The sequence below is a fragment of the Stegastes partitus genome, unplaced genomic scaffold (genome assembly GCF_000690725.1).
Source record: "Stegastes partitus isolate 25-593 unplaced genomic scaffold, Stegastes_partitus-1.0.2 Scaffold98, whole genome shotgun sequence".
NCBI lineage: Eukaryota > Metazoa > Chordata > Actinopteri > Pomacentridae > Stegastes > Stegastes partitus.
Window position 1 is genome coordinate 216,262 of NW_007577829.1, and position 17,309 is coordinate 233,570.

The 17,309-nt window shown below is 40.6% G+C and overlaps 3 protein-coding genes across 4 annotated transcripts; 1 reads left to right on the forward strand and 2 right to left on the reverse strand.

The window, feature by feature from the left end:
- Positions 1-1,057: 1,057 nt before the first annotated feature.
- Positions 1,058-7,196, reverse strand: mettl13 (methyltransferase 13, eEF1A lysine and N-terminal methyltransferase). The gene is made up of 9 exons (XM_008277436.1): positions 6,984-7,196; positions 5,026-5,298; positions 4,473-4,941; positions 4,172-4,371; positions 3,890-4,079; positions 3,096-3,260; positions 2,711-2,923; positions 2,491-2,622; positions 1,058-2,225 (listed from the first exon to the last, which is right to left on the reverse strand). Exons 1-9 carry the CDS (start codon positions 7,134-7,136, stop codon positions 1,939-1,941), a joined length of 2,082 nt encoding a protein of 693 aa, XP_008275658.1. The 5' UTR covers positions 7,137-7,196; the 3' UTR covers positions 1,058-1,938.
- Positions 7,197-7,351: 155 nt separating this feature from the next.
- Positions 7,352-10,564, forward strand: itpa (inosine triphosphatase (nucleoside triphosphate pyrophosphatase)). Its single transcript, XM_008277437.1, has 8 exons — positions 7,352-7,433; positions 7,677-7,734; positions 7,813-7,877; positions 8,914-8,987; positions 9,082-9,113; positions 9,790-9,902; positions 9,986-10,062; positions 10,239-10,564. Exons 1-8 carry the CDS (start codon positions 7,371-7,373, stop codon positions 10,369-10,371), a joined length of 615 nt encoding a protein of 204 aa, XP_008275659.1. The 5' UTR covers positions 7,352-7,370; the 3' UTR covers positions 10,372-10,564.
- Positions 10,565-15,135: 4,571 nt separating this feature from the next.
- rangrf (RAN guanine nucleotide release factor) lies at positions 15,136-16,454 on the reverse strand. 2 transcript variants are annotated; one of them, XM_008277438.1, is made up of 2 exons: positions 16,391-16,454; positions 15,136-16,266 (listed from the first exon to the last, which is right to left on the reverse strand). In XM_008277438.1, exon 2 carries the CDS (start codon positions 16,247-16,249, stop codon positions 15,668-15,670), a length of 582 nt encoding a protein of 193 aa, XP_008275660.1. In that variant the 5' UTR covers positions 16,250-16,266; positions 16,391-16,454; the 3' UTR covers positions 15,136-15,667. The 2 variants fall into 2 exon arrangements, with proteins under 2 accessions (XP_008275660.1, XP_008275661.1); XM_008277439.1 differs by having other exon boundaries at positions 16,380-16,416.
- Positions 16,455-17,309: the final 855 nt, after the last annotated feature.

Consider the following 17,309-nt stretch of genomic DNA (forward strand, 5'->3'; position numbering starts at 1 on the left):
GCACGTGGAAGACTCTGGAGTCAAGCGGAAGAAGGTTCTTTGGTCTGATAAGAACTAAATTAAGCTTTTTGTTCTTTAGACTAAACTATGTTTGGTGGACACTAAACACTGAACCACATCACAAACCCACCATCCCCACCATAAAGCATGGTGGTGGCAGCATCATGAAGGTGGGCGCTTCATGGCAGCAGGCCCTGGAGGGCTTGAAAAGGTAGAGGGTAAAATGAATGCAGCAAAGTAAAGAGAATACTTTTTATTAGCACTGTTTTTGGGCATATATTGAACACCGGGAGGAGGCACATTAGCTTGAGTATCAAACACCTAATTCTGGTGAATTTTATGCACCAACATATGCCTTAGCTGTATCAGTTCATGGTGAAAATGCCTTTATTTGTGTAAAGGTTTTATTGTTTTATTAATGTGTCTCATTGAGAACTGATATTTTTTTGTCACTTCATTGACTTATGCAGGCATAACTGCCATGTAATAGTTTACCATATATAATAAGTTTTTGCATGTAACCGCAATTGATTATTTTTTTGAAAGTCTGGAACGGTTGCTTTACTTGTTGACATCACAACTGAAATTACAACCCATTAGGGCAGGGGTCTCGAACTCCGGTCCTCGAGGGCCGCAATCCTGCAAGTTTTAGATGTTTCCTTCTTCCAACACACCTGATTCAAATGATCAGCTTATCATCAAGCTCTGCAGAAGCCTGATAACGATCCTGATCATTTGAATCAGGTGTGTTGGAAGAAGGAAACATCTAAAACTTGCAGGATTGCGGCCCTTGAGGACCGGAGTTCGAGACCCCTGCATTAGGGTAAGGATATAACTCAAGTTCTATAAGTATTGGCGTAGCACTTTAATAGGCTTTCCTATATGGTTGCATGCGGTGGCCAGACTTTACTCTGTGGTGGCTGTGGCTGACCTAGGCCACCCCTTGACTGTACCACTGTCTCCAAGGTTTTTAAACAAAGTAAGAGAATAAAAGGAAAACATAAACAATTATAAATATAAAAGAATATTAGGCAGTAAGGCTCTAAGACATCATGTATTGCTTTCAAATATTTATTCACCTGTAGATGAACTTTCTCTTTTATGATTGTCCCTTCTGAGTCAGCACACATACAGGAATTAATTCCTCTTCTGTTCTGTGTCTTTTGTTAGGAGAAGTGACTCTTTTAAAATGTACATGTAGCAACTATTCATACCAACGAATTCATTTAAAATTATTTGGAAATTTCTGGACTTTAATAGCGTATGTTCAAAACCTTCTGCACATTCATAACATGTTTACATATATCTGTAGTGTCAGTGAGTTTTATGAATTATGTATATCTCAACTGTGTAATTGAAGCTGACTGAAAACAAGCAAACAGCCCATTTTGGCTATAACGGATAAAAACATTGATTAAAATAACAAGACAATGAGACCTTGTCAAAGCCTCTAAATAATTTTAGAAAGCAAAAATAATGTTGAGTAAACTTGAAAACATTATCTAGTGGACTTTTTGAGAAAAAAAAAGTCCTCCTTCTTCTTCTCCCTCATGGATTCTGCATGGTCATCAATCTGTCTACACAGCACCATATTTCATGTTTCGAGTGTTTAAAAAACCAATGCTGGAGAACAAGACCAACCTCTGTCTGAGGTGTTGCTGGCTCCAACTGTAAGGGTATCACAGTTTTTCAAAATAAAAGTTTTCTGCTTTTTTTCATGGTTTTATTGGGGGAGGGGTGACTAATGCATATGTTCTAAATATTAAATATCCCCTAAATCCCCAAAATTTACACCCATGTGTACATATATGCTTTCATTACACTGCACTGAATGACAAAGACCAATGCAGGTATTCTCATATTTCAGAATCTCCATTATATTATCTCAACCATCTTGGCACTTAGTTAAAACCAGCCTACCTTGGTCACATACAAATTTCAGGCAACTTTCAGGTTTTTTAACAACTCTGCAATGTCTATATGAGGCCTGCGGTTGGGTTCAGTCCTGTTAGAGTGCAGCACGCTCTGCAGATTCTTGGCTGCTTGGTTCAAGGATGGAAGGATGCGATCTGATGTCTCCTTGTCTCCGCGAGAGCACAGAAGGACTTCATTGATCTCCTCTTCAATGTTTCGAGAGAGGATGGTGGGAAACACACCATTCACACGCTCAAGCACGCTTTTCCTCAGGGCCGAGTCACGACATGCAAGGTTCAGTATGAACAGACCTGGCAAGGAGAGATAAGGGCAGAAAATACAAAAAGGAATGTAAACACATAAATCTGGCAAGACATAATAGGTTTTACATGTGGAATAAGACTGCTGAACATGTCACTGTTTGTGACCAGTTAATTTATTAGTTTAAAAGTGTCTAATCAACCCACCGTAAGGCACAACAGCTTTTAAAAATGATTTTGTTGTCATTATTTCACTGAATGCATAACAGAGTCAAACAAATAGAGACAAATAAAGACACTATCAGTGCTTCTGTACCTCGGGGAGTTAGCAAGCTGGAGACTTTCTGCAGGATGGAGGTTTCTACGAAGGCAGCAGGAGGACAGCTCATACCCAAAGTGCTGTCCTTATTGTCTACATCGAACATGATGGCATCGAACAATCGACCACCTACAGAGAAAGAAAAGCCACAGTTACTTTGTGTCGCTGGTAATATATTTACTGCTGTATCCTCACTTTGTTCTACTCCTTTACTGACCTTCTTTCTCCAAGGCACAGATACGTTCAAGGCCGTCCCCAAGAGTGACGGTCAAACGGTCATCTGGTAGGAACCCGAACCACGTCTTTGCCACTTCCAGCACAACAGGGTCCAGTTCTACAACCTCAACGGTTATTCCGGGCACAAAGTCCCGCAGAAACTGAGGCAGGCCTCCTCCACCGAGCCCCACCAGGAGCACTGACACTGGGACGTCTAAGAAGCAAGATGAGGTGGGAGTGGAAGGAAGATACAGGTAAAGCGTGGATTAAGTGTGACATATGATGTAGGGTGCTGGAGAGCTGTGCTTGTACTGTAGGCTCATCCTCTTTCCATCACTATTTATTACATTGACAATAATGTACAAAACTGACATTTACACACATACCTTTATTCTGTGGCGATCCCAGACCAAGCATAGCAAGACCGGCCACCATGACTTCATGGTGAGCGCAGCAGAGGAAGCCACTGTCCACTGACAGAGAGGATGAAGTTGTTACTGGAGGAGCTGTTGCTTTGGCCTTCTTTTTGTTCTTTTTCTTTTGACTTGATGCTACCAGGGACACAAATACACATTTATTTTAAACATTTACAGTCAATATTGTATTTTTGATATTCACATTGTGTTTGTTGTGTCTTTGTTTGGTATGTTTCTGCTGTATTCGCTTGTGTCCTGGTTTTGACTGTTGTGCCAAGATTGTTTTGTTTTTAAACTGTGAAAATAAATGTTCGTACACACCAATATGCCACAACACTACAACCACCTGCCTCATATCGTGCAGAGGTTTTTAATGTTGTGGCTCACTGGTGTATGTATATGCATTGTGGGTGGTGCTTGATTGGTTGATTTAATGTCATAAAAACAAGATTGTTTGTGTATCTTCCAGTCAAGTGCTGCTGAATCAGGCGTTCCTTAGAAAGCAAAATTCCCCAAGATAAAAGGGGAAGTGGATCACACTGATTAATTCACAGCTTTCAGTTGTGTATACAGACTGACGTTTTAACACAACTGCGACTCTGATGAAGCTACAGCAGTGTTAAAACATTAGCTGGTCCAATTAAACACTGTGAATTCATCTGTGTGCTCCAGTTCTTCTTTTACACTTTTGATTAATTGACTTTAGTAAGATCCTGAAGAAAAATGCATGATAATTAACTGGGAAAAAAGAGGAAAGAAATTACCAGTATTTGATGAGACAAGACGGCTCTCTGACTGAACAAGGGCAGAGTTAGACAGGAATACAAGTCTGCGATACAGTTCTCCATCTTCTCCTTTGACGTTCTCCACAATAAACTCCCCACTCAGCTGACTCACACCTCTGCTGATCTCCTCTCGCCAACCAAGGTTGCCTCCCACTGACAGAAAGGGCACCTGATTTGGAGAAGAGAGCTCAAATAATGTACTTATTCTGGTGACATCAACTGTTATATTGTTTTCAAAAAGAAATATTTACATGTGTTTACCTGATGGTTGGCTGGCATGCCTGGAGGAGCCAAGTCCATCACCATTGGTGAAAGTTCTGACTGGACAGCATCCATGTCTTTGTACTCCTGATTCCTGTGCATTGCAACTATGACCAGGCGCCGGAAGTTAGCACTGGCTGCCAGCTGCCTTCGGCCCTCGCTGGAGCTGTAGAGCCAAGCTGTCTCACTCCCTTGAGGCACTAATCAAGCAAGAAGAGCAATTGTCAAAAAAAGAACAAAATACAACCAGTGTGACTTACACAGGAAGTCAGGAACATGAAAAGATGACAAAAGAGCTCACCAATAAATATAGCAAACTGGTTTAATCTTGGCACTTTGGCACCAGGGACAGAATCCTGTACTGTGAGAGTGTATCTGGGAAGGCCAGTCTTGGCGTGGCAGAGAGTGAGGGAGAGGTTTGCGCTGGCATCAGTGCCTGTGCGGAGCCTCTTTCTCAAGACAGAGTAAGCCTGATGTTCTCTCACAGCCGACAGCATCTCTGAAACTTGTGTTTGACGAACCGGCGCGCCATCCTCTCCGAGACACATCTCAAGAATGGGCATGGGCATAGGCTGACGGAACTTGGTGCAAACCAGAACAAAAACAGGTAGAGCAAAGGAGTCTTCATGCGGCCCAGTTTCTTCCTGCAGGCAGTGGAGCCTCACCGCCCACCCGAGCTGAACAAAGTGATCCACAGCTAACTTTATGACACTCTCCTGAGCCAGTGTCACACAGACATACCTCCCTCCGACTTTCAGCACTCGGCCCACCTGCAAACACAAGAGAGCTGCGGTGAGGAATATACAAAGATGTACACGGATGATATAGTATGCTGTGTATATATGGTTTCTTACCTCAGTGAGCATGTTCCTGGCCAAAGCTCCTTCTTCTTCAGAGGCCATTGCATCCAGGGTGCCCTTGTCCAGAGCAGCCTGGTAGCTGGCATCCTCATATGGAGTTTGTGTAGCATCCACCTGGTGGAAGGTCAGGCCGGGTCTGCGCTCAGCATTTCGCTGGTTCATGTGCGTTACCACTGTCTCACTGATGTCTATATTGGTCAGATGTTTGTAGCCGACATCATATAGCTGTTCACTCAGCTCAGAGTTACCACAACCAACAACCAGCACCTGAAAAAAGCACAAATTCTATTCATAACTTTTGGACCACATAGAGCACATGCACCCACACTGCATTGTTTTATTTATCTGTTGTTCACTTTGTTGTTTATTTTCATCCTGTGGTTGCTTCTGTGCTTCTTTTTCTGGATTCATGACTTTCATATTTGCTTATAGCCTATATGGAGGGGAGATGTCTTCTGTACGTGTTTAGGGTGTTGTTTAAAAATCTCACTTAAACAGTTGACCATTTTTTATTATGTTTCTTAGCTTTGATTCATTATGAAATACATCTTAAAAATGACAGAAACACAGCACAGTCTTACCTATTCAGTATAATGTGCAAAGTGCATGGCAGGAAAATGCACAAACACCACTTGTATCCAGTACATGACAAAAGTGAGTACACCCCATGGGTAATATCTCTTAAATGTCAAATAATTGGAGCCTATCCCTGCCGACTTAGGTTGAAGGCAGGGGACACCCTGGACAGGTCACCAGTCTATCACTGGGCTACACTTAGAGACAGACAACCAAGCACACTCACATTCACACCTACAGACAATTTAGAATCACCAATTAACCTCAACATGTTTTTGGACTGTGTGGGAGGAAGCCGGAGAACCCGGAGAGAACCCACGCTGCACAGGGGAACATGCAAACTCCACGCAGAAAGATCCCGGGTGTCCTCACCAGGACGCGAACCGGCGACCTTCTTGCAGTGAGGCAACGATGTCAACTACTGAGCCACCTTGCAGCCCTTCCAAAAGCATGCTGAGGTTAATTGGTGATTCCAAATTGTCTGTCGGTGTGCTTGATTGTCTGTCTCTAAGTGTAGCCTGGTGATAGTGTCCCCTGCCTTCGCCCTGAGTTGGCTGGGATAGGCTCCAGCCCCCCCACAACCCTACTGAGGATTAAGCGGTGTATAGCTAATGGGTGGATGGATTTAGCAAAGTTTCCTATCTCAGTTTAGTACCGACTTTAATGTTGCTGTTTTTTTCTTTGATGCCACACATAGAGGTAGATGTCATTGACTGTCCTTAAACTGTCACAGTAAGTCTGATTTACAATGATAATCACTGCATTGTGCATGTAGTGCTCTGTGTGTTGTGTAGTTGCTGTTTTTTTGAGAATGGACACTGCAGCTCTGAATGTAGAACAATGGCTTGTTCTACATCTCCCTATTTCTGCTACAACTGTGTTACGACTGATTTTGAGATGATCATCTTGTATCGTTTTCCAGATTTGTAAAGTATCTCAGACAGATTTATCAGATGATGCAGACATGCAGATAGACACAGTCCCTAAATCCTAATCTGAAAAAACTTCTGATGGTCACGGGTCATTTTTAGCACCATGCAGTTAGGCTGATTGGAAATCACTGGTGTACTCAATGTTGTTTCAGGTTTTCTTAATTGTGTGTCAGGGATCATAGCCGCACTCACTGTAGTTGCACTGAGTTTCTACTTTGAGGTCTGTATTTTCAGCATAGTCTCTCTAAAGCATTTGATTTTGATGGTTCATAAGAGGAAATACTCTGCCTGTCAACTTAGAACTACTGCAACTATTAGGAGGTGATATAGTTTGTATTTATCTGACATTTCGCACAAGAGCGTACTCGCCTCTTGTGATAACTGTACATATTAGCAGGATGTGAATGGAAACAGTAGAATCGAGTGAATCGTGAACCACTTTACCTTATCTTGCACTTTGATGTATTTATGCAGCACGCCGCAGAGTTTGTTGTAGTCTCCGTACCACTCAAAAGCCTTCTCTCCGCGCTTCTTAAAGAATCTCTCCCAATACTCTGCAGAGCTGAACTCTTCGGCGGTTCGAGGTAAAAGACTCATTGTGGTTTAGTCCAAATATTTACCGTGACTGCACTTGTTTTCAGCCTCTCTTCCACATGGCACCTCGTACTCCCTTTTCCACCCGGACAGCATTGCAATGGAACCGCTTCCTGATTGGTCTATCTTTAGTAGTTCTCCTGTGATTGGCCGTTGCTCTCAGATTGGATTTTATTGGCCGCTGCTGAGCCGGATGTGTCCGGTCCGGCAGTGTTAGTCCTCCGGGTGTCGTTCAACATGGCTGTGCCCGCTGGAAGGTCTGTGGTCTTCGTGACTGGAAACGCGAAGAAACTCGAAGAAGTAAGACTCAGATATTTCGTGCCGGAGACAGACTGTTTGCTTTTTGTTGTGCTGCTCGGTCTAAACCATTTTCGGCAAAAATATTTGCGCATTTATCACTTTTGTTTTGCTCCAGACTGTGCTTGCTAAATATAGGCAGGTAGACATGAGCTGTAATTGTATCCTCTTGATCCATTTTCATTGAAAAAGAAAAACAGTCTCCCTGGAATTCTTCTTTGCTCTCTTTTTTGTGACACCCATCAGGTCGTTCAGATCCTGGGAGACAGGTTTCCCTACAAATTGGTGTCAAAAAAGATTGACTGTAAGTATCAAAAGACACACTTCAAGTTAATAACTGTTTTTATGTAGTCCTTGCTCATGCAAATATTTCTTTACCCAGTGCCTGAGTACCAGGGAGAGCCAGATGAGATTTCTATACAGAAGTGTAAGGAGGCTGCACAGCAGGTACAGTATGTTGTCCCTGCACACATCTGTCTGTACTATAAGTGGATCAGATTACTCACTGAAACACAGCCTATCCCCATTCTCATTTCCCAGTTTGTACATCCTTGTTTCCTCTCTTTGACTCCTCTCCTTGCATCCCTACAACCAGAGATGTCAGCAGAGGAGGAAAATAAGAGACACAAGGAGAGAGGAGTTGAGCCAACAGGCCTTTAATAAAATGAAACATCCTTAGGCTCATCTTATTTTCTACTATTTCGAGTCTCCTCGCTTTTGTCCTCCACTCTCCTGCCTGTAGTCTGGAAATTCGTCTTTGCATGCTGATTGAAGGATGTCTCAATTCTAACAATGCATCTTGAGGACAGAGGAGGCTTGCCGAAGGAGCTATGAGCAAGGATGCAAATGTGTGTCCTTACTGTATCATTTGCAGAGGTGTTTTCCACATCCCAGACATATAAAAGAAGCGTGAGATGCAGTTGGAAAATAGAAACACTGACAGGAGCAAGAGACTTACATGTGCATATATAGTGTATATTACTCAATCTGAATATATGTCACTCTTTAATTGTATGATTTACTCAACAGTTCCAATACTTACAGTATTTTTTTTAAATGTATAATTCAATTCACAACATGGAAGAATTTGACAAGAATGTGCAACCTGTTTATTTTAATTTTTAACACGCACACTGTGAAATAATAAAGTGAAAAAGAGTGGCATATTATGATTGAGTTATATATATTATTTACATATTTATCAGTCCTGCTCCTTTCATGGTTTGTATATTCCACCAAACACCATCACCTTCCATAAAGGATACACTGAGGATACACCTGTGCGTCCTCATCACAGCTCCTCAAGCAAGCCTCCTCCCCCCTCACTCCTCTCTTTTTGAGATGTATTTTAAGGAGTTATACAGAGATGGCCCACTGAAAACAATTTCTGAGTGGCAGGCAGGCAGATGAAGAACAGAGGAGACAAGGAGGCTCCAAATGAAGGAATGAGATGAGCCTTATGTTGTTTGTTTTTGTCCTTTAGATTGATGGGCCAGTCATCGTAGAAGACACTTGTCTTTGTTTCAGGGCTTTGGGAGGGCTACCTGGTCCTTATATGTAAGTGCAGTTGCTCTCATTTGCATTTAGGTATTTCAACAGAAGTAATAATAATCAGCAGTAATTAACTGATAAAATGCACTTGTTTTTGTAGCAAATGGTTTCTGGATAAACTTAAGCCTGAAGGTAAGTCATAAAAAAATGTTTTTCTGATATGATCTTAAAATCCCTCTTCAAGCCCCTAAAATTCCCCTCTGCTACATATTTTCTTTTATTTCTTTAAAATAATCATTTCATGACTTGAAATGACTTAGATGTAACACAGCTGCTTTTTCTAGAACACGTAGATCTCTCTCCATCCACCCCTTCAGGTCAAAGTAGCTCAAGCACACCAGCTCATCGATAACTCTGCTCTAACACTGTACAACTACTCTACGCTACACAACGTCAAGTTGTAGTTTTGGAGTAATTCAACCATACATGTTTGAACTGGGGCTGCAAGGTGGCGCAGTTGGTTAGTACTGTTGCCTCGCAGCAAGAAAGTCGCCTGCCTTCACCCTAAGTCAGCTGGAATAGACTCCAGCCCCCCGCGACTCTAGTGAGGATTAAGCGGTGTACAGATAATGGATGGATGGATGTTTGAACTAGAAACTGATTTGGAGGAAGAAATGTTAAGACAGCTTAAATATCTTCAAGCATTTCAAAATCATTACATAGACATTTTAACATAGTAAAAAAAAAAACGCAATTGTCATTAAAAATGTCTTTATTTTCAACAAAGTTATGTGGAGCTGTATAGAAAAACTATGATGTGACTTTTCCAACATGTTTGATTTTTTTATTTTTTTTTGTAATATTTTAGGTTTGCACAAACTTCTAGCTGGGTTTGAAGATAAGTCAGCGTGGGCTCTCTGCACGTTTGCTTTCTCTGCTGGGAAAGATGAACCCGTACAGCTCTTCAGAGGGAAAACGGAGGTCGGAATCTTGTCTTTTTAAGGCTTTCCCAGGTTGTATGTGTGTGTATTTTCTAAATGGCTCTTTTCTCATATAATTTTTAGGGGCAAATTGTGGAACCAAGGGGACCTCGAGACTTTGGATGGGATCCTTGTTTCCAGCCAGACGGATTTGACAAAACGTAAGCAAAAACAATTAGAAATTTCCATTTCATACCACAAGGGGGAGCCAGAGGTTAACATACTGTCTGTGTAAATCAAATATATCAAATCACATGACCTTATGCTGTGGGCTTGGGATAAAGTATCACATCTACATGTCTATACTCACTTTTATTTTCTTCTATCTTATTTGCAGCTATGCTGAACTGCCCAAAGAAGTGAAGAACACAATCTCTCATCGTTACCGAGCGCTCGCTGCCATGTCTGAGCATTTCTCTCAAATGAACAACGTTTCACCACAGAACAAGAAGAAGAAGCAGGAAGATTAAAGACTGAGTCTGCTGCAAAATGCATTACACCTCAAATCATTAGCTACTCAATATTACACGGTTTGATTGCTGAAGCAGAAAACATTTTTTATCATCACAGTCTGTACTTAAAGAATCTGCAGTTGGAAAGGTGCCGTATAATATCTGTGTTTCTTTATTTTTTAATAAACGTTTAGTTGATTTTTAAAGAAAATCGCCTGTCTTTGTTATTCTTTATGGATGTTTCCCTTTGAAAAGGATTCCTTCTGTTGGGGTAGAGCATGTTAAAAATATCTCCCAGATAATATGAAAAGATAACAGAGATTGTTGCAAGTCTTGTTTGATTGTTCCACAGCGGATAGTTTTTGCTTCCAAGGACTGACAAAGATAGACTTGGAGAAGAGCATAATTTATATTAAAAAAAAGAAAAGAAACGGGAGCTCCAGGGTCCTGATGAGAGCAGCAGACTGAGATTAGCTCCTGGATTTGGAAGAGGGAAGCAGAGGGTTGTTCAGGCTGGAGTCCAGAGAGGGATGAGGGGGTGGAGGGCTTTAGGAGGAGAGGGTCTCTGAAGAGGAAAGTCGGGTGTTCAGCGCAAACACTGCAGTGATAACAGGGGAGTTTGGATAATAAATGACTCCGGAGCTGGACGTCTCTGAACAGGAACTATGCATACACCTGTGACTGATGCCTCCCAGATGTATTGAAGATGTGACACATGCGCAGACACATGCAGCTCCGACTGAACCCAGGAGAATAGCTTACAGTTAAATGTTCCAAAAGTTTCATGTAGTTTATTTCACACACAATTAATGTCGCATTTTCATCCAGTTGTGTGCTTTCTTCACTTGTCTATGATATGCAATCCTCCAAAGAATACTTTTGCACTCAGTTATCAACAAAAATACTTACCAATGGTGAATTTTTTTCAGAAAAAGGCACCATTAAAACACTAGATCGCTTGTTTCTCCAGATTTCTGGCTTTGTTTGGGGATTTTCCAGGAAGCAACAAGTTGTTGTGAACAGCAAAGCTGCTTTTCTCCTCATCAGGGACGCTTCACTTCGGCCTTCAGCCAAGTTGTTTTTTGTTTTTTTCTCCTTTTTTGGAATATTGAATATGTGTGCCAGACTGCAGGTCATTGGAGGTCAAAGACATCCGTGTGAAGGCGTCACTCCTTTTTCCTCTTGTGACTCCGAATCAACACAGTTACTGTCAGCACTATGGCATCCAGTGGGGCCTCAAGGTTGAAAGGTACAAATTCAGTTGAGGAGGAGGCTTTGAAGATGCCACAAAAAATAACTACTGTTTAATCTGACTACTGTCTTCAGTTTACAATAATTCTTTGAAAGGCATGCTCTTCTTTTCTTTGTTTCTTCTTTGAGATAAACATCAGACATCCTCATGTGAATCCTACAAAAGCTATAACTCAACATAAAACAAAGTGCCAAAACTTGCTAGAAATAAAAACATAACATTTTTTAATATGACACATACAGTATACACATAGTTTAGATGCGTTAGGATTTGATAGTACTACTTTGTATTTGTCACATAAAGAAGAAAATCGTACCACCTTAACATTATATTACATTTACATAAGTATATTTTACTACATTGAATTAGAACATTGTAGTTTCCAAATCAGTAGAGGTTTATTTTTATGTACACATTTATCTAACAAGAGTTTTTATTCATAGCACTTTACAAGATACATTTACTCAAGTACTGAACTTAACTACAATTTTGATGTACTTAAAGTATTTCCACGTTATGCTACGTTCTCCTTCTACTCTTCTATATTTTGGAGGGAAACACTGTACTTTTTACTCAACTACATTTAATTCAAAGCTTTAGTTAGTGGTTATTTTGCAGATTGAAATTTCTAAAATAAAATTTAAATCAACAAATGATGCCCTACACGTTTAGATTAAGCTACCCAGTGGTAAGTAAAATAATCAAAGTTAGCTCCAGCTGCAACGTTAAAGTGATGCACACATTAATGACTTAATAAATATCATCAAATAATGTCTTAAAGATATTGATATTTTCGCACAATGCATAATTTAAGGTAATTTAAGTTAATTTGATGCCAATACTTTAGTACTTTTGTTTGTATTTTCACACGTGAGTATTATTGTTTTTACTTAAGCAGAGCACTAAATACTGTTTACTAGTATTGCCCAACAAAAGGTCAATAACATGCAATTAAATATTCAACGTACGGAGTCCAACAATGCCAGAGTTTTCCAGTTGTTTGGTTTCACAAACATCAGACACATCGAGTTAACTTAGATCCAGTGTGGTTGTGAAAATGTTTTTGTGCCTTACGTAATGATTGCTCATGCTAATATTGATGACAGGAATAAGAAAGATATGTTTTCTGTCTTTATGACTATTTTTCTTTCATCTACAGTTTTTTCCCCTGATGATCAAACTGAAAACGACCTATGAAGAGACGACTGTTATGTTAAACTCTTCGCCGGTTTACATATTCACATGCACAAGCCAGAAAGTTGGAGACCACAGCACAAACCCAGCAGCATTCCATAATAGGATGTTTTCAGGCCCTGGAAATCCACAGTGTTAGCAAAATTGTTTCCCAACATAACCTGCAAACCTTTTCCCTAATCCTCATCAGCTCCAAAAGACAGGATGTTGTCAGACTTTATTACAAACCGGACCAATAACAGCAGTAGTCAGACGGAGGCTTTGCTGTTGTGATGCTGTGGATGTTGTGGTTAATGAAGGAATGTGCTACTCTTGGATCACTGAGAGGAAAGGATGCCTGACTTTATGAGATCTTAATCCTTCGTGATTGCACAGGAGGATGAAGAGGGTTTGATGTGGCTCTGGGGAGATAGACTGTGCTTCCTTTTATTTGTTATGCAAGTTTTACCTGAGTTCCCCCCGCTAGGATATCTTTTACTTAACAGCAGACTCCGTTTTTTTCTTTAAACAACAGCACACGTACCTGAAAAGGGCTTTGATTACACACTGTATGACTTACGATGTTCAAATCTGAAAATCAGTTTAAGCTTCAAAGCATCAACTAATAAGGGTCGTTTTCCATTCCATAAATTTTGTGTTTCACCAAACTCTGGCTTGAATGAAGTTCATCCAAGGTATTTTTCAAGGTTCAGCCTAATGAATGACTCCACCATGAGCCCACTGCTGTGAATGATGGAAACAGTTGACCTAATACATATTCCTGCTGGGACTCGTCCTCTCATTTTTCACTGTTTTTGACTAAACCCAGGTTGCGCTGAAGACACTGAGGGTTCTGTGAATATTACCTGCATGTTAACGGCTCCCGGGGGATGATGGATGTGGCATCTCATTTCACCCTTAACCCTCTGACTTCTACTTTGACTTTTGCCATCACTCGTGGTTTTACTACCACCATACTGTAAGAAAAATGAAGATTTGAGCAGTGCGGCATGCTGCGTGTCACAAAGTAAACTCTGAGTACACCGAAGGAGAACTTTTGGGATTTACAGATGCTCTTAAGGGCCTGTTTTTTGTTCGCGGTTTGCAATCTAATTTTGTAAGAACGCTTAAAGACAAAGACAGTGAGAGAAGAAAGAAGAAAGAAAGAAAAAGAGAGAAGTGAGAGAATAAGAAATACTTAAGTGAGAAAGAGAAAGCTGGATGAACAAGAATGTAGCCAGAAAAATAAGTTGTAAATATGCCTGTGATTGTTATTTTTTTTGTTGTATTTAAAGGCACATATATCTATTTTTTACCATTCTTACTTTTTTGGTTAATCAACTAGTTGTTCAGCATTAAAATTTTACAAAATAGTGAAAAATGGAGATGATTGTTTCCCAAAGCCCAAGATAATGTCCTTAAATATCTTGTTTTTTCCAAAGAGTAGCTATTTTAAAATCATCATCTATGAGAGTTTAGATGTTTTTTCTTTAAAAATCACTCTAAGTGATTGATTGTTGGAAGGTAATTTGTAGCTGAGAACTGCAGCTCTACTTTACAGAAAGCAGAACTGCCTTAAAATGAGCAAAATGTAACCATATCTGTGTGCCTTCAGAAAAATGATCCATGACTTTATCATCATCATGTGGTTAGACTATTGTAATTCCTTGTACGTGGGCGTCGAGCAGTTGGCGCTTCAGCATCTCCAGCTGCTCATCAGTTAACAGGAAAAAGAAATTATAAGTACTCTCCTGTCTCCGCTGGCTTCCTTTTCATTTTAGGATTGATTTTAAGATTTTATTGTTTGCTTTTAAGGTTTTAAATTGGCTGGCGCCAGCTTGCTTTGCACGACTCTTGCATTTTCATACCCTGATTACGACACTGAGGTCAACCATCCAGATGCTCCTGGATGTTCTGAGATTCAGTCTCAAAAATAGAAGCAATCCAGCCGTTGAAGTGGACGCCTTTAATCTAATCTTTGGAACAGCTTACCTTGTCATGTGAGAACTGCTCAGACGTTAGAAACCTTTAAGTCGCTGCTTAAGATGCAGCTCTTTTTGTTGGCATTTGATTCAAGTAGAGCTTGACGGCCTTTATCTCTGCCTGTGTTTATTGCTTATTGCTTTAACTCAGATTTCTCTTTTTCTTATTGTGTTTCATTATATTTTATGCCAGCTAATTTAACTGTATAGCACTTTGGTTCAAGTGTAGTTGTTTTAAATGTGCTTTATAGATAAATTTGACTGAATTTTTCTGTAAGAGTTACTGCAAAATTGAATACCACAATAAAGGTCAAGCTTTGAACACACTTCAGCTACAAATAAATCAGAATTAGAGAATCCAACAATGGTGAGGCAGTCTTCTTCAAAACATTTATGATGTTAGAACTAGGGCTGAACAATCGATTTCAAAGCCAAATGCATTTAGCAAATTGCAAAGGCTGAACTTAAAGATATATGTGATGCAGCATGTCCGACCCACAGTTGAAACTCGTGTCAATAGTTTCATGGATTAATGTTGTGATAGTCACATTTTGATTTTTTTCATGTATGTAAAGCTCATTCATTTAGAAAACAAAAATCTGAACTGAAGCTTGACTTTAAAAAGTATATTGAAAATGAAATTGCAATATCAGTGTAAAAGGTTGCAACAGACATTCAGACATCAGCTCTAAATAAAGTTATGATCATATCACAGGATATTTGGTTTCTAAGTCATTTTAATTGAAAGAACGATGCAGAATATGAGTTCCTGTGTGTCGGTGCGGCAGTAGGATTGTTCTCTCAAAGCAAAAGGGCCAGATTCTTCTCAGGGAACCACGTGTCTTATTACATTTTAATGTGTATGTATCATAGAAAAAGATGAGCTATAATCAGGTGAGGTCCCATTCTACCCAAACAGCCCCGGGTTGTGCAGAGTCAGTGTCTGTAACAATCGCTGGAAGTCCTGCACCGTCCATGGCTGTTTGTGTGTCCCCGTTGCAGAAGCACTGCTGCTGTCTGGGCTGATGCTCTGCGGGTCATTGAAGGTGATCAGGACATCTGTGGAGAACTGCGGCAGACGGAGCAGACCCAGGTGGAGGGTCACTGTGTTCCTGGCCTCTTCGTTAAACTTGGACACACACTGTGTCCCGGTCAGCATCCAGGCAGAGCTGCACTCTGACAGGGACAACTCGGGTTTGGGCAGAGCCACAACAGTGGTCACTTCAAAAGCACCGGGCTCCAAAGCTTTGTTGCTGCCTGCGATGTCCTCAAAGTGGTACCTGGCTGCGTCCTGGTCCGCCACCTGAGCCTGGTACTCCACCAGCTCCACGATCAGGCTCTGGTCGGTGTGGGCGTGGACAAACACCTCCTGGTTGTCCGGGATTTCCCTCAGTTCGCTGACGTCCGTGGCGCTGTGGGGGACGACGGCTGACAGCGCTCCTCCAAACAGAGGATGAGGCTGAGCAGCGCTGCCTCCTGCGCTCTGCATCTCTGCGAAGAGCCTGTCTGAAGGCACAGCAGCGAAAATGTGGACTTTAAGTGACTGCCTGCTGTTACAGAAACACTATGTACTTAAAATAATTACCTAAATGTAAGATAACATTAGAATAAACACAGACATGCCGCTTACCAACTTGCCGCCGCTTCTTGTGCTCTCACTTCCGGGTTAAACTTTCTTTCCTCTTCGTCTTCTTAAATTTCAGCTACGACATGCGCACTGCTGCCACCTACAGGTTTGACAGACATGCGCACTAAAACTAGCTTGGTGGAAGAGGACATTTTCAGCAGATTTTGATGTCCCATAACTTTATTCATATATTTATATAAACTCACCTTCATATTATAAATAGTTTCACAGTAACAATGAAGTACAGCAAGGTGGGTTAGAAGACCAGTGTCACTGGATATATAAGAGTTTCAATAGGAAAACTGCACCAGTTTAATGTCTACAACACAGAATAATAGAATCAAGCATTGTTACCATGGATGTGTTATCTGCCATAAATCATAAGCTCAATTTGCAAGTGTTAAAATATGACTATATTAGAAAATTGTTTCGAAACAAAACAAATCATGGTCAGAAGATGAGTCTGGTATCAAAATGTAGGTTAAAATAAAACTCTTCATATAGACTACTGTGACTTGTTTTGACCAACCTCTTTATGGTGATATGGCCCATACAGTTTTAATAAAAATGTGCTTTTGGAAGTTTTCTCCAATGAATTCTCAGAAAAACAGAAAGCACATCCAGGTAGTAGTGCTGGTTTGTATTAGCCACTCTAAGTTATAGACATTAAACTGGTGATGTTTTGTTGTTTAAACTATAATACATCCCATGATATTGATGCTCAGAGTTGGTTATAGAAAAAGCATGCTTGAAGAAAAACAAGAATTTAGATTGTGACACCTGTTACAGGTGTAAAATGGATTTGCTAGCAGTTTTTACCAGAAATAAAGTGTATTATTCAGCCATGACAACTTCACGTGTCTTTTTACCATATAATAGCCAAGGTAAAGCAAGTCGGGTTGATTAAAAAAATAGATAAATT